The sequence below is a fragment of the Cyrtonyx montezumae genome, unplaced genomic scaffold (genome assembly GCF_038088225.1).
Source record: "Cyrtonyx montezumae isolate F1298 unplaced genomic scaffold, pur_monq_1.0 scaffold_8, whole genome shotgun sequence".
Classification (NCBI taxonomy): Eukaryota; Metazoa; Chordata; class Aves; order Galliformes; family Odontophoridae; genus Cyrtonyx; species Cyrtonyx montezumae.
In genome coordinates, this window is record NW_027072089.1 from 101357023 (window position 1) to 101376568 (window position 19546).

The 19546-nt window shown below is 37.5% G+C and overlaps 2 protein-coding genes across 3 annotated transcripts in view; one reads left to right on the forward strand and one right to left on the reverse strand.

The window, feature by feature from the left end:
* Positions 1–1097: 1097 nt before the first annotated feature.
* On the reverse strand, positions 1098–8151 carry KIAA1143 (KIAA1143 ortholog). Its single transcript, XM_065753719.1, has 3 exons — positions 8009–8151; positions 7000–7159; positions 1098–1566 (listed from the first exon to the last, which is right to left on the reverse strand). Exons 1-3 carry the CDS (start codon positions 8114–8116, stop codon positions 1355–1357), a joined length of 480 nt encoding a protein of 159 aa, XP_065609791.1. The 5' UTR covers positions 8117–8151; the 3' UTR covers positions 1098–1354.
* A 216-nt stretch (positions 8152–8367) lies between these two features.
* The window catches only part of KIF15 (kinesin family member 15), a 32743-nt gene continuing 21564 nt past the window's right edge, over positions 8368–19546 (forward strand). For both annotated transcript variants that reach the window (XM_065751808.1, XM_065751809.1), the window contains exons 1-11: positions 8368–8437; positions 8829–8868; positions 10999–11182; positions 12577–12653; positions 13722–13759; positions 14746–14843; positions 15203–15382; positions 16131–16340; positions 16434–16559; positions 17079–17201; positions 17938–18061. In XM_065751808.1, coding sequence (XP_065607880.1) covers positions 8419–8437; positions 8829–8868; positions 10999–11182; positions 12577–12653; positions 13722–13759; positions 14746–14843; positions 15203–15382; positions 16131–16340; positions 16434–16559; positions 17079–17201; positions 17938–18061 — 1219 coding nt within the window. In that variant the 5' untranslated portion in view covers positions 8368–8418. The remainder of the gene's footprint in view (positions 8438–8828; positions 8869–10998; positions 11183–12576; positions 12654–13721; positions 13760–14745; positions 14844–15202; positions 15383–16130; positions 16341–16433; positions 16560–17078; positions 17202–17937; positions 18062–19546) is intronic.

Consider the following 19546-nt stretch of genomic DNA (forward strand, 5'->3'; position numbering starts at 1 on the left):
TATGCATTGAATTTTTAATTTAAATATCCTTGGACCACTTTCAGAAAAAACATTTTATTGTTTAATACCAACATAAACTAAAAACAGCTGTTTCACACAGCAACTTCATATTTGCTCCTCAGTGAAGCTTTACAGCCCAAATAATTTAAAATGACCTGCCATGCAGCACAAGTACTGGTTTCATTCCTTCATACCCTGTAATTTTGCAGCAGTCTCAGTCTTGCTTAAGTATGGCTACAGAACACACAAAATATTCAAGTCATTTCAGACTCATCAGTCCTATTTCTACCTCCTGGTGCTTCCCAGTCACATCAGTGTCTCAGTGTTATTTTGGTACATCCCATTACATAAATAGTACAGGAATGGTCATTTTCATGTACTGTACATAGTCAGTTGAAAAAATTTAAAATTGTATACCACAGTCATAGTATTTCTTGATCATTTTCCTGTTAACAATTTCCTATTCAAACAAAATTGAAATATTTTTCCACAGATTAAAGATGAAATACATTTTTTAAAAGAATAAACTGAGATCTCAACAAATTACAAATACAAACGTAGCTAACTGGACTGTACTTCCAAAAAAAAAAACAAAACACACCACCTTCACACATCAGTATGATAACCAAAGTGTACCATCTCAAAAGGCTTGGGCATCTTTCTTTTGCATTAGTTGATACAATCACAATTCCTTACATCTTGCCAGCACAATCAATTCAAATTAATTTGATGCTTCTTGGACTTCATTCAGCGAAGACAGCATTAAGACTACATGATTTTAGAAACTACATGCTCACTTACTGCTACAGAGCTCACAAAGAACTTATCTGACAAACCACACATGCAAAACTTAGTGCAAGCTTTTGTTAAGATATGAGACAAAATACATCAATTTCTGTTCTATAGCAAAGAAGTCTCTCTCTTTTAAATGGTAAGACAATAATAAGTACAAAAGAACTCAACTCTCAACTAAGCCCAACTGATAGAGAGAAAATATAATTCATATTTTGAAAACATAAATGGAGGACATTTTAAAATGTATTGACTGAAAACACATTTAAGCTGGATATGTACAGGTATATTTTGCTGCTCATCTAGCTCTGTACTTGAGATGCTACTCATCTCATATAGCTTTGACACATTTGTTTAAATTCTCTTTTAAAAATAAAGATGTGAGATACTATTCATATAGTTCGACCTGAACTGAAAAGTCTGAGCTTAGTTTTGCTCGTGCTATGTCTCTCTATTTGAATGACAACAGAGTAAGAAAAGATTCAGATAACAAGTTTAAACTTCTAAGAAAATCCTCATTCTTACTCTAATCCCAGGAAAGATAACTGAACACACCGAGCTCCTAATCATCATTTTCCTCATCATCAAATGAGAGAAGACTGCTGTTTTTCACTTGCTTAGCTGTACTCTGAGAAGTAGCTGCTTCTCTGTCAGTTTTCTTTGTGTTTTTCATCTTCTTACTTGAACTTACATTGAAGTCCAAAACCTTCTCTGATGAACGTTTGGCTGGCTTCCTGAACATAATTTTTCCATCAGCAGACTCTGGTTCACCATCTATAAGAAATGGAATAAAATGAGAACTCAACTTCACACAAACATACAGATCTTCACTATTGTCTTTTCCCTCAGAACCAAGACTAGTGAAACCTCTGAAAGAATAAAATAAACATGAACATGTGGAGATTTTTTTTTTGACTACACAGTCTCCATCGATGAATGCCCTCCAGGCACACAGATCTGTTCCATGGCAACCAACCCCTGAAGACAGTTCTTCTGTTCCTACTAAGAAAGAGTTTCCCACTAACCAGAGCTTTAACTGCAATGACTGTGTGCAGTAAAGCTTTCTCACACAAACCAGCCTCATCCACTTACCAAAACAGAGAGGATAACTTTATATGATCCTCCAATTCCACTTCACTGTTTGTAAAATCCATGGCAATGAACTTGTTTCAAAATTACGGTAGCTCTTTAACAAACAACATTGCACATATAAGGGACAGAGCTTTTCTTTTACTCTAATATGGTATGCCTTGACAAGAAGTAACTGTTTCTTCTCTGTGTGTAATACAGCAAGTAATTTAAAACCAGATCCTTTACATTTTGAAGACCCTTTTTAAGAAGAAACCTATCTTAAAAACCTCAGCACCAGTTCAATCAATGACTTCTACATTATGCACACATCTCCAGTAGTTTGTGAAAGACCACTACTACGCAGAAAACAGCTAACTAGGTTTTTTGTAAATATTTCAGAACTGGCACATTAAAAAAGCATTACACTCACACATAATAACCAATAGAAATATGCATACAGTAAGCTTTTTTGTCAATGGATCCACTGAAATCTGGAAAAATGGATCCACTGGAAAACTAGGTGTTTACATGCTGTACATGTCTTATAGGTTTAAGAGTCATTCTTCTCTCCCAGAATTTGTATCTCTGGAAACATACTACACCTATCAGTTTATCACCATGTATCACTTTTCTTGGAAGCTGGGCTTAAAAATCAAGACTCAAAATATTATTTTTTTTCACATAACTGCCTCTATTTTAACACTTGGCCTGGTAAAACAATGTTAAAATTTCAGTATGTGCTCAAGGACATTCCTTTCAGCAGGAAGCCCAGGACAACTTCAGAGAGCTGTGATGTGTCAGCAGTGCTTGACAAAGAATCAATCAGATGACAAAACACGGCAAGTGCAGGCTTACCTAAGCAAATTGTTAGAAGGAGAACTATTTTGAAAGACTTGGAGGGAACAGCTCAAGAAATGTGTTGACTTGTTAGGATTATCTTTTTCAGCTGGTAAAAAAAACTTCATCCCTTCTGATTTTACTAGACTGTCACAACATGTCAGCTGTCTTTTTTGTTTATATTGATGACCCTCAGAAACGCGTTAAGCAATGCAAAGAAGAGGTTAAAGAAGTAAACTCCACGTAGGTAGTTTTTAAAACAGCCCTCATAGAAAACTGTAACAGTATTACAGACAGCAGGATTTCTGATAAATACACCGAAACACAGAAAGTTTTTACTGACAAGCAATGTAAAAGCACAACAGGAGAGACAATAAAATCTATTTCTCTTAAGAAGAGAGGCAGAAAACCATCAGTAGTAGGTCAGTTGTGACCATGCAAAGTCACTGCTGCTTTTACATCTATCACAAACCTTTATGCTAGTTGACTAAGAAAGCCATTTTCAGACATGAAGCCGAAATCAATGTATGAAGCCACAAATTCACAAAACTTTTCATCTCCTATTAATTACAACTTATGTCTTACAAGAGGAGTAGAATTGAGTATCTGACAAAGAACCACTGCTCTTCTGTTTATTTTTTATTTAGTAGTCATTCGCATAGTTAACAGCACAGCTTTTCAGCAGTCAGCTTCTGCCCACATGGGCTTATTAGCCTTTAGGAGGAAACAAATGCCAATAAATTGCAAGGACAGGAAGAGCAGTACAAACAATATTTCAAGATACACGTATGTTCAAGGACACTGGTTGGAAAAAATTTATGGTAACCTAGTAAATTTCTTCACATTCCTATGCTTGTAAGTTCAGGTTCAGCAACATCCAGTGTTCCTCCTAGTGCTTCCTGGCCACCCTCCTCTATGCACGCCTTTGGAAGCTTTTACTACAGGAACTCTATATATGAGTGTCACAAAGATAAGACGACCAATCTTCCTCAGGTATTCAATCTCATACATTTATGAGCAAACAATAAAACATCGAGAATGTTCTTAAGAACTGTAAAATTAACTCTGATTTAGATTCCTCCTGTTCACATGGTGAACAGCAGCATGAACCTAAATGTAATATAACAGCTTTGTAAGCTGAAGTGTCTGATACTCAAGACAGCATTGGCTATAATTTCTTTGCCTCTTATCTGTCTTTTCCTCCCCCAGCCCCAACGTGTAGAATACAATATCAGGAGAGTAAGGATGCCTACCAAATTTGGTCATCTGCAGAGCATTCCAGAGACCAGATTAACTGAAAAAGCTGTACAAAAATTAATCCTGGACACTATAATGAATGCGGGGAGAAAGTATCTTGCAGTAATTACCATCTTTTGTGCAAACTTAATTTCTCATAAGATCACTGTTATTTATCTATGAACTGCTAGTAACCATTTATAAAATGCTGCACAAAAATTTTAAACAAAATGACTGCTGTTAAATAGATGACTTCCTTATAAGCCTCTAAGCTAGCCCTCCCCTGATAAAATATTTCAATATGGAAGAGCTAACTTTTGCTGTATGAGGTGGAAAAGTCTTAACCAAAAAACTGTGTTCTATCTCAGGAGGCAGCTTAGTGTAGCTAGGACATTAATAAACTTCTTGTTTTTGCCAAATTAATGCAAAAGTTTCACTCATCTTTTAAAGAAAGCACAAGCCAGAGGAACTGCTGGTGTCTGAGATTAAAAAAAAAAAAAAAAAAAAACAAATCCATGTCAACCTGGTTACAGAACAAAATGAAGCAGAAAGGATGTAAATGAAAAACAAAACCTCCAAGAATAACATCCCAAGCCAAAGCCTGAATATAAGAACTTTCAAATGAAGACAATCCCTACAGATACATAAAAGAGGAGAGGGCAAAACCTCAAAACAAAGTACTCGCAGTTCTTTGAAAAACTGACAGTTTTTATTCACAATGGATAGTCAGCAGTATATTACTTATGATCTACCAAAGCACTTCAGCACTGATGTCAACGTGGTGGGAGGAAAGACTATCAGTTCTGAAATCTGTTTCCCTGCTGCTCCTTCAGACTTTGCATAATTTCCCTGATGATCCCATTTGGGGCCATACATTATGGTGCCGTACCTGTTACATTCATTCCACTTTCTACGCTGCGATAACAGACATAAGAAATTCAATTGAATCATACAATGTCAAGCATTCATTAAACATCCAATTTATACGAGTGACAATTATCAAAAAAATAAAAGAAGCTAACATGTTATTCAAAATTTTCTATATTGAATTGGAAGCAACAAGCTGCCTAAATACCTGCCTCTGACTATAAATCTGAAATAAAACCCCTACAATTAAATCTCTTGATTGACATGGCAAAGATGGACAAAGACTTGTAGAAGCCTTCAGAAAGCTGCAGCACCAGATTTTCACTGATAATTTCACACTCTGTCTTCTGTATAGCATAGAACATTTACCCTGTGTATTCCCATAAGAACAAAAAGCAAAAGCAGGCCAAGACCTCAGAGTAACAGCAAAGGCAGACGAGCAATAGTAACACCATAATGCAGAACAGAGGGCAGCACTACCCACAGTATAGCATTCTAGTCCTGCTTCCTACTACTGCAGATCTTTTTCCCCTCAGGTGCATGTTATCTTTCGGTGAATGAAGAAGCAAAAGCAGAGGTCCTAAAGTCCTGCAGGGACTCAACAATACTATCCTCACTACATGCATTTATATTTATGTCTTAGGAATGCCTTTTTCCACCACAGAAGTTCAGTCTCTGTTCAGATACACTTCTGTTTTCATACTGTGTATTTATCTTAGTGCATCAGCTGCTTTTGAACTCTCTTTCACAGCATGGGCTCCACCTCAATAGATTCTCATGGACAACTGCTTCTTTGTGCCTACCTTTATGGAATCATTTTTCCTCCTACTGTGACCGTTCAAAAATCAACTTGCTTACATGAAAAAGTAACCAACACTCTGAAAGAATGCCATTTCTTTCCAGTAGGTTGAAATTTCGAGCAGTACTAGAATGACAATACAACTTTTGAAAAGAAATCATGCAACAGCTACACAAACTGCAACACCAAGTACACTTCCATAATAGAATTAGGAAGAGTTTTTTCCGCTCACCCGATTAAGAATGTAAAGCTGTAAATAGATTTTCCAAAGAGACTGAACAATACAATGAAATCAATTTCCCATCGAGAGACAAAGCCTTAATTTTGAGTAGAAATGCTGCATTTCAGTCTTCTCACTGGTCTGCCATCCCCCCACAGGGACAACAGCTTTCCCATACTAGCTGCAGACAGTATGAATTTTCTTGCATCAGTTATTGAACATATTGTCCCTCTCTCCCCAGGTTCTACATAGTTTATTATTTCCAGAAGGGGTAAGCAATGAAACAAAGACCAGACTTCTTGCTTTACTATCTTTTAAACAATGCAAATGCAAAACTGTTTATCTAGGTATTTTTTGTTTTCAGTGGAACAGTCTATACTTCCAAAGCAAAATAACATGGAGGGTTGTTGAATTTTTTTTCTACATTCATATATATATATAATGGTAAATTATACATAAATACATAACGTGGGGTTAGGAACAGAAAAAAATAATGAAGTCTGGTTGACTGCAGTTTGGTTCTAGATTCCAAACCTGCTCTGAAGGTCCCAGTTTCCTTTCATTTCATCTCACTCCTTGTATTCTTGAAAACCTGTTCATCTCCTTTCTTTCACATCTCAAGTCACACCATAGCACTCCTACTTGTTCCTCATGTGTCCTGATTACTAGCTGTGCATATCACCATGTGTACTGAGGATGATTTCAAGAAAGTAATTATGTGGAGCAGTCAGTTAACATATCAGGGAACTGAACTTACAAACCAAGTTGTTCTCTCATCTGAAGCACTAACCTGAGCTTCCTCCTACATACGTATTATTTTACAGACTTATAAGATGACCTCTAAAACATCCAACCCCAGTGTCAAACATGGTTAATTAACGATGAGTTTAGAAGTTATCACAGGTGATGTCAAGAAGATATAGCAGGTTAATGACACTCCATTTCTCCACTCTCAATTATTATTAATAATAAATTAAGGTGGTGTTTTAGATGTAGAGTGATGCACCATCAAGAAAAATGTAACCCCAACAGTACAAAAACAGGTATTTTGGACATTATTTCAGATTGGGAATCAAAGGTATTGAATGATAGAAAACAAGCAAGGAACATCAAGCTGCCTTTTATACTTGTCTCACTTTGGCTATATGGAGCAAGAAAATACTAGTTTGAAATTCACCTTGTTCACTTGACTTTAAGGCCTCTTTGATTTGCTGTTTAATTTTCATTGCTTCTTCAGCAGTCAAGTCCCCTTTTTTCAGCGTTACCACTTGAGGCTGCTCATCTTCATTGTCACTGCCATTCTCAGAATCACTATCCGCAAGTGGAAGCTGTTCTCTCTAGGTAAGAAACAAAAGCAATTCTGATCAATTGACACAACAGTGGGCAGTAGTCTTCAGTTTCACTTCTGCAGCAGTGTTGGTGAGGAAACTTGGCAAAGGCCTGACTGCCAGGCTCTCCCAATGTGCTTCAGCAGAATGACACATATCCACTGTCATATCATTCAGCAAAAATCTGCATTACTGCAGCCCACAGTATACTCCCAGTACAGGAAAGACAAACAGAATTTTTTCTTTATGATTTGTTCATACTTGGCAACTAAAAGGGACCCACAGGACTCATCACACCTGTTTGGACAACACTCCAACCGTCACCGAGAAGCAGGATCCCACAGGAAAAAAACATAAAGCACATGCAGGCCCTATGGGCCCTGTTCTAGCACTTGTGTCAGCTGATCTGGCATCAAGACCATTTTCACCCTCTGCCTATATAACTTCTTTATTATACTCTCAAAACATTTCTTTTCTCTAGCCTGGACTCTATTCAAACACTTAAAACATAGGGCGTTTCCCCATCCCCCCACAAGCGCTTTGACGCTGAGGTGAAACCAACTGCTCTGCGAAGGAGCAGCAGGGCTGTAATTCCCGACAACAACGAGATAGGACAGCACTTCTTTAATACGTTTTCATCCCTGGCAGAAGAACAAGTCCCCAAGGCAGCTCCAGCCCATAGTAAGCGGGCAGCCACCAGCACCCCCGCCCTGCAGGCTCATCCCCCGCCTCCCAGCGGGCGCCGTCCCCTTCCCAACCCGGCGAGGCGAAGGGAAACAGGGCCTCGGCACACGGGGCCGCGGAGGGCCACGCTGACGAGCAAGGTGGGGGGGGCCCGCTCCTTAGGGAGGCCGTTACCTTGGTTTCCACCGTGGGCCCCTCCCGATACCCGACCTGCCGCTTAAAGCGGCTGAGGAAGGCGGGCTCGGCCGGCCGCACGTAGGAGACCTGGTTCCTTTTGCTCATGGCCACCGCCTCCGGCCCGGCCACTAGCGGCCGGCCGCCCACTTCCGGTGGCGGAGGACGGCGGCCCGAACGGGACAGCCTGCGCGCTTCCCACTTCCGCCCTGCTGCGGCCGTCTCCATCACGTGACGAGGGCACGTATGCTTCCAGCCAATAAGAGAAGAAATCGTTCAACGAAATGTCCGCGCCCTTCATGGCCTCGAGCAGGAGGCGGGGCTGCGCCTCTTAGCGCCAAATTCAAACATACCGCCATTTTAGAGGAGCTGCGGGCGGCTGGGGGGTGGCCCTAGGGCCGGCGCGGATCATGGCTCCCGGTACGAGAGGTGAGCAGGACAAGGAGGTGGTCGGGCTGTGCATCTGGAAGCGGCTGGGGAGTGCTTTAGGACCGTTGTCGCTACGCGGGGTCTCTGTGTGGGCTGGGGCCGCCGCGCTGAGGTGGGAAGGGACTGCCCTATGGGAGCGGAAGCCTTTAGTCGGGTGTTTAAAAAAAAAAAACCGAAAATAAAGGCACCGGATCGTACAGGTGTTGCGAAGTTAGTACCTCACACTTTTTGTGCGGTTCCGTTTTATCTGTGAAACGGGCGCTTATAAGTCTTATCTTCCTCAGTACTACTTAAAACGTTCTCTATTTAAGCGTGGTTCTTGATGTTGTTCTTAAACAGCACTTATATCTTGATTACCTTTTGTATAATTTTTTTCCCTTTTGATTTGTAGATTTACGTGACTCTTCAGTGCCTTTGCTGAACTCATCTAGGTAAAGTAGTACTGGCCACTTCCTGCACGCGAATACTTGTGCAAATAGTGTAACTGTAGAAAGTAACGTTAAGTTTTTCACAGTGTTCCCCCCCACACACACGACAGCTTCTCTCTCTCAACTTCCTTTGTGATTTAAAAATAAAACCTCCTCATCAAAGCATTGTTCTGAGGCATTGGATTCCTCTTAGAATGTTGTCACACAATGAATTATCAGTTGTGCCCTGACCCTACAGCTGGCTCTAGAATAAGACAAGGGAGTTGCCAAGCTTCTATGAAGGGGTCCCAAGCTAAAAGAAAAACACGAAAAGACCCCCTCCAAATATACAATTTATACCCCAACTCAAAACATTACGTACTGACAAAGTATTTAGTAAGTTAGTCTCAAATCCAGTGAGAGAGCTTCCCTTTCTCAGCTGTTGCTTCTTCCTCCTTTATCCTTTTCTTCTGTTGTTCTCCCATCTCACATTTCACCCACGTGAGTCTACTTTTAACATTACCCTCTTCCTTTCTCTTGTATTAGCAAAAGTAAAAAAGCAATGCCAATTATAATACCATCTTGCTATAACTGACTTATATGAAATAACAGAGTAAGTCCAAGCTTGCTGTCATTTCATGTGGAAATTTAATTCTATAAGATTTCTGCTGGTATAGATATTATTGATATTTATGCTACAACTTCATAAAGCATTAATGTCATACACAGTTACACAGGTTGCTCTGAAAGTAATGCCTCTTATTTATTTCCATGGAAACTACAATTTGTATAAAGACCAAAATAACTATTTGATGTAGCTACAGATACAGCTACAAAATGCTAGTTTTCAACACAGTCACCATCTTTAGCTGTGCGTTTTCACCAGCAACAAATAAGAGCCTGCATACTGCACTTGTAAAAGTCTGCAGCAATGGAGGTGTAGGGTGAATAACCCAAATGAACAGTACCCACACAAAATAATGAAGGTGGATGGTATATTTTTGTATGGCTTATCCAGATAGTACACAGACAACCAGTAAATAAGGAGAGGCTCACCCAGGACTCAACAGGGGAGGGATCTCCAACAAGAGCTCCTTTCCCAGTGGTGGTCAGCCCTTAAATGGGGTCTGGGAGAGGTAAAGCCAGACTCCACCCCTTCCAGTCACACAGATGCATCGCCTTCACCTGTGCTCCTGCAGCTGACTCAGTGCTCACCTCAGGTGATCAATCAGTGGTTCAGGCCATGATTCAACAGTTCCCATACTGACCCACTATTGTCACTGCTGAAACCCGCCACCCACTGTCTCACTCAGTGTCAATGAGGGCAGTTTTTTCTGCATGGAGGAATTTAGTGACTCCCATTTGCTTCATCTGCACTTGGATGTCAGATGCCATTCTGTTAGACTGTCCCACTGTTGTCTTCTGTTACACTGCAACAAAATGTAATGGGATATTGGTGGGAAGGTTCAATCTGCCCTACCACCAACATCTGCCTTGGATGTTGTGTGCCAAAATAATAAAGTAGGAGACATTACTGTTGCAGCAGCCCTTGTACTTACTCAAGCTGAGTGTTGAATAAACGGTTCAATAAAGAGCAAACTGTTGTGTCCACTGATAAATGCAGTGACATAGGTCAGGGAGCTTTCAAATTTAGGAACTACTGTTCTTGATCAGAGTCAGTGATTGAGAATCAATTATTCTTTCTCTTCCTATTAAAAGTGAAGAAAATGCAGGATTTCTTGCTGTAATATAGCATCATGTGTAACATTTGTAAAGTCTTATTATAAGTTCGGGTAATAAAGAGGATGCTTGAAGACTATAGCCTTAGTTGTTAAAACCCTGTTATAACTACAGTGGCCTGTCTGGTCTCTCTTTCTTCCCCTTTGTACTTCAAATTCACTGTGAAATGTGTTCTTTTAGAGGTGTATTTATATGCAGAAACAGTGAATTCCACCAACTTATTTTTTAATCTGCCACACTGTAAGCTTCAATACATCTGTGTATTATAATAAATTCACGTGTACTAGGTGGTCTGTAATTTCAGGAAATAGGTTTGTATGGGTTCATGTCCTTAATCTGATTCTTGCAGTATAATTTTAACAAACAACCGATAGATCTATTTCAAAGAAATCTAATGCATAAATATTCATTTAGTGTTGAAGGGGATGCTATCAAAGTTTACGTGAGAGTACGTCCCCCTTCAGAGGGAACTGCGTTAACTGATGGAGATCAAGGCTTGTGTTTATCTGTTCTTTCATCCAACACCATCCGTCTGCATTCGAAGCCTGAGCCGAAGATCTTCACTTTTGATTATGTTGCAAATATGGAAACGACACAGGTAATAACATACAGAATTTTGTAGCAGTACTGCAGGTTTTGCCCAGATTTTGGCAACTGCTGCACTGAACCTTTCTAATGGCCTAATTCCTTTGGTTGTATTTTTTTTGCTGTGCTCTATTTGGTAATATATGGATGTAATTCAGAAATGTTGCCCTAAATTCCACTTTGGGTAGTTTGTATGTATTTACAATCACCATTAATTTGTTTAATCGAAGTTTGTGTTAGAATTAAAGCTTCTATTTGTAAACATTACAGTAATAGCATGAACAGGAAATAACATCCTGTTGAGATAATCACACAAAAATGAATGGTAGCCAATAGCCAATGTTAAAGATGTGATTTGTGTGTTAGGCATTTAATGACCTTTATATCTACTTTTAAACAGATATTTTTCAGAAATTTTACTGCTTGGTCTGTATAGTCTTAGGACCTTGGAGAAGGTAATACCAGAAGGAAAATGCTCAAATTTAGTCTTTACTATATTGCATTTTTTAAGTTCTGAACATTATTTTTGTTTAACATCAGAAGTACCATGCTTCCATTTCCAGGCTCTTAAGGAAGTCTTTCCTTCCTATAATATAATCTTAATGGGAAAACCTAAAAGTAATCTGAGTTGTTTCTACAATATCCTTACAAAATTGTGATTAATTCCTCAGTTTCATAAAGCATTGGTTATGTAAGGAGTGAGAGCGAGATCTTTTTAATAGTACTGACTTAAACTTTATCCTAATAAATGAGCAGTGTCATCCTTCTATCATCTGTTTTATGCAGAGAAATGAACTGCTCATGGCAGCATCCTGTCATCCATCTTCATGCAGAACTTCATGCATAGAAGTTGTGAGGTTCTTTATATATTATGGGTTCTTATTATGACAGCATCTCTAAAAGAAAATGAAACAGTATCAGCTGTCATTTGCAGCTAGACTTTTCTCGCATGTCTAGGAAATAGGTGAAAATGAAAGCTAGTGGTTGTGCAGATTTGCCTAACATGCCATTGTACCACAGCAAATGTGGAAAGCTAACCTGTTTTGGTGATTGTCATAGCATCTGTAGATCAAAAATGAGCCTATAAACCACATAAGAAAATTATAATACCAAAATTAATATTATACATAATAAGAATTTTGAAACCATATTCTGGTGGGTTTTACTCTTTCAGTTATTGCATAGGAATAACTTTTTTTTGCAGAGAGTGTTCTATGCCACAAAGACTTAGTGTTTTATGACTTTTTTGCTTTGAGAAGTCTCCAAGTGTTACCTGATAGGTAACCTGTCTGATGTCAAAGGATGCAATTATTTTCTAAGTTATATAAAGTTATCACATAGAAAAGACTGATAGAAGAGATACTTAAACCACAGGAGCCAGATGCCTTTTCTTTCCTTTGTCCCCAGGAGTCAGTTTTCTCAAGTGTGGCCAAAAGTATTGTTGAATCATGCATGAATGGCTACAATGGAACCATCTTTGCATAGTAAGTCATTTAATGGCATTTCATAGCAATTACTCTATTTTAGGAGACTTTGTTAATGACCAATCTTGGTTTTAATTTGAGTCTGCTTAATGTTATAGTAAGCTTTGAAAATGCTTTGTTAGTTCAGAACAATGTAGAGAATGTTCTTGCACTATTGGAGTATACTTCTTGGTTTCTCTTTAAAATCTAGTTTTAGAAGTTATGGTCTTAGTACTGAAAGTCGATAATGTGGATCGTAAACTCATTTCAATGGTATCTTAAAACTACAAGTTTTATAGTCATGTTAAAAAGAAAGCTAGTTGACTTCAATATGCTTGTAATAAAATCGAATGAGAATTGTTCTTACTTGGTATTTGTCCAGCTCAACTCTTTAGTTAGTCTTAGCTGCTGATGGGTGAACTGGTACACAATCATTTCAGCTTTCAAAGTGTTTCCAGAGGAAAAACATAGATTAGTAGCATTAATATCAACATATTAACTGAAAATATTTTCTCACTTTGAAAACTGAGTAGGCACTCCTGTTAAAAATACTGACTTGTAGGACTGATCTAATTGAGGTGTTACTGTTTGTTTATTTTTAACCTAGAAGAGCTTTTGCTAAACTGAAATCTACTTTGTTACTATTTATAAATATGGAAAAGTGAAGTGAAATCCCTCTGAAACTTCTCTAGAATTATTAATAACAATGGTCAACAAGAGGACTTGAAAGGATTTTTCTGATTGTTAGTTTATGTATGCTACTGGGTGACATTAGGCTAATTTTTTTGACTCAGTCTTCTGGGTTTTTATGTATCTATTTGAAAGCCTTTATTTTAGTGCTGAGTTCCACAACTCCCTTTCCAAGAGAAATACAAAAGAAAAGGGGGGTGCAAAGGGGGCAGTGAAAAGGTAATTATCCAACATGGTCAAAAATCACTCTTCTGTTCTCATCTTCTCTCTGTTTGTTTTTTTATCTTCTATTTCTTACATTTGAAACAGTCAGTTTTCTTTGAAAGATACCGATTAATAAAAAAAATCAGAGCTGGAATGATGTTTTGTTGTCTTACTACTACTTTCTTTTCTTTTTAGTGGCCAGACTGGATCAGGAAAAACTTTTACTATGATGGGTAAGTGCATTAGACAGCTTTATCTTTCATTTATCTTCATATAGAACTCTGTATAGATGTTGTGATTAAGTGGCTTCTTAATGTTTTTTGGTTTTTTTTCTGGAGTTGAAATGTCTGCTTGGTTCAAATGCTGGGCATGACTGAGATTTTTCTCTTTCTGTAGATAGCTTCAAGGTTTAAAGAATCATAGAATCCTTAGAGTTGGAAGGGCCCTCTGGAGACCATCTAGTCCAACTCCCCTGCTATGAAAGGGGACATGCACAGCAATATCTGGTTGCCCAGTGCATGGTCCAGCCTCACGCTGAAAGTCTTCAGGGATGGTGCATCAACCACATCACTAGGCAACCTGTGCCAGTGCCTCACCACCCTCGCTGTAGACTTTTTCCCTTGTATCTAATAAATGGTGTGGAGCTCAGTGCAGTTACTCTTTATTTGTATCAAGATAGGTAGTGAAGTACAGGTATTCTCCTCCGTTTTTTTGAGGTTGTATATTTTTATTTTTAATGGGAGAAAAGCTTTCTAGTAGAATCAAACATTTTTAGTAAGCTGTCTCAAAAATGAGTAGTTCTGCTGTTTTCCCTGTTTGTCTGATATATCCAACATGTGTAGAAAAATATTTTAATATGTAACAGTTTTTCATATTAAAATTACAGTGAGGTTTTCAAAATAACTGGCTCCTACCTGACTGGGAATTTAAGGCCCCCTCAGTATATGAAACCCATTGCATTTTGTTCATCATGCAGTGGTAATTTTAGGTAATCCTCTGGACAGAAGATAACCTTTCACAGGGCTCACTTAGAATTTATTTAAATCTAAATGTGGAATATTGTCTGGGATCACGAGAGTTGATATTGTTGCAATTTTTCGGTGGTTTTGCCATAAACTGATTAAAACTTAGTGAAGTCCTCTATAGTGGCACCTTGGAGAAAAACAACATTTCACTTGGGTAATACTAATTAAAACTTTTTGTTTAAAAATCTCTTTAGGACCATCTGATTCTGATAATTTCACTCACAGTCTGAGAGGTGTAATTCCACGGAGCTTTGAATACTTATTTTTTCTAATTGAACGTGAGAAAGAAAAGGTACTTTTATTTAATGCTTACTAATGTAGTGAAGTATGTCTCACCTCATAGGTTAGCTAAGGCCTGTTTGAAATCTGGGGAGTAGAATTTCTGGGGTTATGGCTGACTTGCTTAAAATCTATTAATCAGAAGCACTTGTCTAGTTCTTCATACACATGCATGCTTGTTTTGAGTCTAAGAATGCATTGAGGTTTCTGGGTGAATGGTGAATATCAAGAAATGTCAAAAATGTATAATATTCTGAACGTACATAAGCAAGCTTACAGCTTTACATATATATATAAATAAAATCACTGCCGTACAGTGAGAAGCTTAATAAAGCCTAGTGTATTTACAGTGTAATTTTTTGTGTTTTGAAGGCTGGCAGTGGAAAGAGTTTTCTCTGCAAATGCTCTTTTATTGAAATCTACAATGAGCAGATATTTGACTTGCTAGACTCTGCCTCAGCTGGACTCTTTCTTAGAGAGCACATCAAGAAGGGGGTCTTTGTTGATGGTGCTGTTGAACAGGTGTTGTCATCTGCTGCTGAAGCATACCAGGTATTTTTGCCACTTTTTAATGCTTCAACTGTTAATTTTGATTAACAGACTATTTGATAAATATTTCTCTAATTTAAGCACTTGTTTGCATGGTGTCTGTGGTGCCCTCTTCCCCCACCTCTTCTCCAAAGCAGTGGTGAAAATCTGTGTCTAGATAACATTTCCTGATTATCTCACACATGTAAGAAATCATACGGTTTTATAATATATAAAATGTATGAACTGCAATCACGAGAATCTCTCTGTAATACTACTTCTACATCTCTGAAATTGCAACAGAAAAATACATCCTGTGCTAATTAAGCAGCATGTGTGTTTCAGAAATGGTCAAGGTGATTTCACCAAGAGTGAAATGCACAGTACTTTCGTAACTTCAAATATTCTTTTCCTTGTGTACTGCTAACATGTACCAGTATTGGATATGTTATACTCTCATATGGCAATGGCACTCTTGGAAGAGGAAAGAAATGAAAATCTTAATTCATTTTTTTATTAAGCTTGATAATCTGTTTGTATAATATACCTTCCTGTTGCTTTTTGTACAATCTCTATCTCTTATATAGGTTTATATCTTGTAAATATTTTTATATAGTATTTTATATAGAATATTGGTAAAAACGTGCTTGTCCTTGACATTTTTGAAAACTCTTGCACTGAAGTGTGCTAACTATTGTTCATCTTGCCTTGGTGTAAATACCAGGTCCTGCCTGAAATACTTATTTAATGTGATTTCATGTTTATTAATTAGGTATTAACTATGGGCTGGAGAAACCGCCGTGTAGCATCAACGTCCATGAACAGAGAATCCTCAAGATCACATGCAGTTTTCACTATCACAGTGGAATCCATGGAGAAAAACGATGATATTGTTAACATTCGGTCTTCCCTTCTCAACCTGGTGGACTTGGCAGGGTCTGAGAGACAAAAAGACACCCATACAGAAGGACTGAGATTGAAGGTTAGTTGTGTACTGTCTGTGGCAACTTTTCCCTTTCAGTTGTATTGCCCTGTCCGATCCGCCAGATCTGCTCACTTCTGTTCTCTATTTTAGGAAGCAGGTAACATAAATCGATCACTAAGTTGCCTGGGCCAAGTAATCACAGCACTTGTTGATGTGGGTAATGGAAAACAGAGGCACATTTGTTATCGGGATTCCAAGCTCACTTTCCTGCTACGGGTAATGTATACCCTCTGGATTTTATATGCTAATTGAGGTAGAAACAGTATTTGGTTGTTTATGTTTTTTTCCTATATGATTTTGGGTTTTGTTTGTTTTAAAATTCAACTCTAGAAAGCTGGATGCAGGTACATACAAATGTATATTAGTGTTGGACACGTGGAGTAAAGCTTGAAAAATATATTTCATCTAAAGAGATGCTTCATTGCTGTTAACTCAAGATAAGACATTCATTTATGCTTCCATTCTCTTTTTACACATTTTCAAGTGTTGATGAAGAAGCATATGTTTTCTTCCTTTTAATTTGAGTTTTAAAATCTGGGAAAGACTCATCTCAAAATATCACTGAAATAGTGTTGAAATGTTTGACAGGATTTCCAGAATTTGTTTGTGTGCAAGAACCTCTGAAGATTTATGTCCTTTTAGTGTAACACAATTTTGCATTGTAGTACTAGGCTTCCTGGTGTAGCTCCAAACCTGCAAATAAAGCTAACTGTTGTTGCTGCTTTTTTAAAACAGGATTCCCTTGGTGGTAATGCAAAAACATGTATAATTGCAAACGTCCACCCAGGATCCAGGTGTTTTGGTGAAACACTGTCAACCCTTAATTTTGCTCAGCGAGCAAAGTTGATTAAAAACAAGGTAAACAAGATCCTCAATGTCTTTATTGTTGAATCAAACCACTTTTTTATCATTTAAATTACACATCTACAAACAGGATAACTTCATTAAAACACTCTCGTGCTGTCACTCATTTTATATTCATTTCACAATTGAAATGAATATAACATCTTAAAGTACTAAGTTTGCTTTTCCTGAACTTTTCTTTACAAATTGTTTTTGAAAAGGATTTGTTTGCTTTTTATTAAGAGCTGAGAACAACTGCTGGAGACTTTTGACAATAGCTCCTGATAGTGTTTGTGTTCATTGCTTCTTCTCTGAGCACTTCATTAGAAAATGTAAAGCATAAGCAAATCTGTACTAAAAGTTGTCATCATGACAAGTTTAGGTTCAGTGGTATTCAGTGCATCTAGTTTCTCTGTATGCTAATATCCAAGAAGTAATATTTCATGAGTGAAAGTATGTTGACATCTTTCTAGAAACTACTTTATTCACCATGTACGGCTTAGCTTTGTTTTTCAAAATTATCTAGGGTAAACTACAGAAAATATTGAAATATCTTAGTCATTATTTTTAGCAAAAGTTGCTTATTGGCTGCTCAGTAACTTGAATGTTTAGCCATGAATTCTTTAAGAAAGACCTAAAAGACCTAAAAATAGTTTGATTGTTTTGCAGTCTTTCAGTTTTCTTTTAAACTCTGAATTGTAGTTAGCTTTCTATTTGTACCTCATGGTTTTCTCTTAAATATTTACAAAAGGCTGTGGTGAACGAAGATACACAAGGAAATGTGAGCCAGCTGCAAGCTGAAGTCAAGAAGCTGAAGGAGCAACTTGCTCAGCTTACATCAGTGCCATCTATGCATAATATTTCTGTATCACAAGGTAAGATCTGCATATAGAGAGGAAACTTGCTTCTTTTGTAGCTAAGAGTATGGTGGAGCTTAGTATAATTCATCAAGTTTGTCAGCACTGGTTTTATAGGTACCGGCCTACACAGATTGTCTGTATCCTATGTTGCCTCTATTTACATCCAATATTTTGCAGAAGTTCTTAATGTGGTATTTCATTGCTCTAAAAAGTTTGAGTACTGGGCTATGTTTCCCTTAAATAATACCTAAAATAATTGGTAGGTTGCCCAGTACTCCCAGTAGTCAAAAATTTACATATGATAGTAAATTTAGGTTGCAGGAGCGCTAAGGTTTTAGTAATGTCCATTGAATCTGCATTCTTTTTGATCTCAGGGCTGGCTTTTTCTCCTCTCCCTCCATTTTGCCCCTTCAGGAACATCTTAATAAGAATGTCTGACTTTCAATAAAAGGCTAGTTTTGTTGTAAGATGATAACGTTTTTTATCTCTATATATAGTTTTTTTCTAGTAGTTTACCACTAGATGGTTATAGCTGCAATGCTTCTCCTTGTGGAAATAAGCTACCCGTATAATATTTGATTACAAGACAATAATATTTGGTCTTGTAACTCTTGCTTTGCTCCAGAGCAGCCTCTTCTCTGACCTTGACAAGAAATAGATACAGTTTCAAAAAGATAATACACTTCCATAATAAGAACCATCTGTGATGGACTTTTTCTAAGGAAAAATGATGTCTCCATTTAAAATGTAAAAAGTCAGTGATTATGTGGGCACCGAATCTGTCATTCCCAGGATACTGATGGAGAGCTCAAAAATGTTGTTAGATTTGTGACAGAATTCTTTGGGAAAGCAAGTGACAATACTTAAGCACTAAAGAGAGCTTTTATGAAATAGCAAATATAAAAGACATACTTAACCTGTACAGCTACGTTGTGATGCTTGTAATACTTGATCACACAAAAATATGGAATCTGCTTACTACAGACTTTATGAACATAATGGCATTATTGTAGTCTATTAATTGAGTATGGGGTAGTATTTATAAATAAGTAGGTTTGCCTGGAAGAAGCAAGGAAAGCTGTTACCTGTTTCTAGATGTGAGTAGTAAAATCCATTTAGATCCTTGTGTGAACACTTTACTTACAGTTTAAGTTACTAATTGTTCACATAATTCATGTTTACTTTTCTGAATTTCCTTATAAAGCAGTTGGTGTAGTTTTAATATGTGCCAACTACAATAATAATGCCAGTAATTTGTTATCAAGCTCATTTTGTAGAGTTTTTACATTTTATTAGATATACTCAGTTGAATAAACTGATTATTTAGTAAAGTTAATTATAAAGTTTTTGAATAATTCTGTTAATTATAAAATTATGTTTGTTGGTTCTGTTCTCCATAAGCACATGCAGATGGCTAAGAATTATAGTCTAAACTTCTTTACTGCATATCAACATGATCTTTGTAGAGGAACTCTGCTGTTCAACGAATTTTTAGATATT

Coding starts and splice junctions, on each gene's coding strand:
- KIAA1143 (XM_065753719.1), bottom strand. CDS start 8,116: ATGAGCAAAAGGAACCAGGTCTCCTACGTGCGGCCGGCCGAGCCCGCC. Junction 7,160..8,008: donor GGCCCACGGTGGAAACCAAG/GTAACGGCCTCC, acceptor TTTCTTACCTAG/AGAGAACAGCTTCCACTTGC. Junction 1,567..6,999: donor CTTAAAGTCAAGTGAACAAG/GTGAATTTCAAA, acceptor CATTTCTTATAG/ATGGTGAACCAGAGTCTGCT.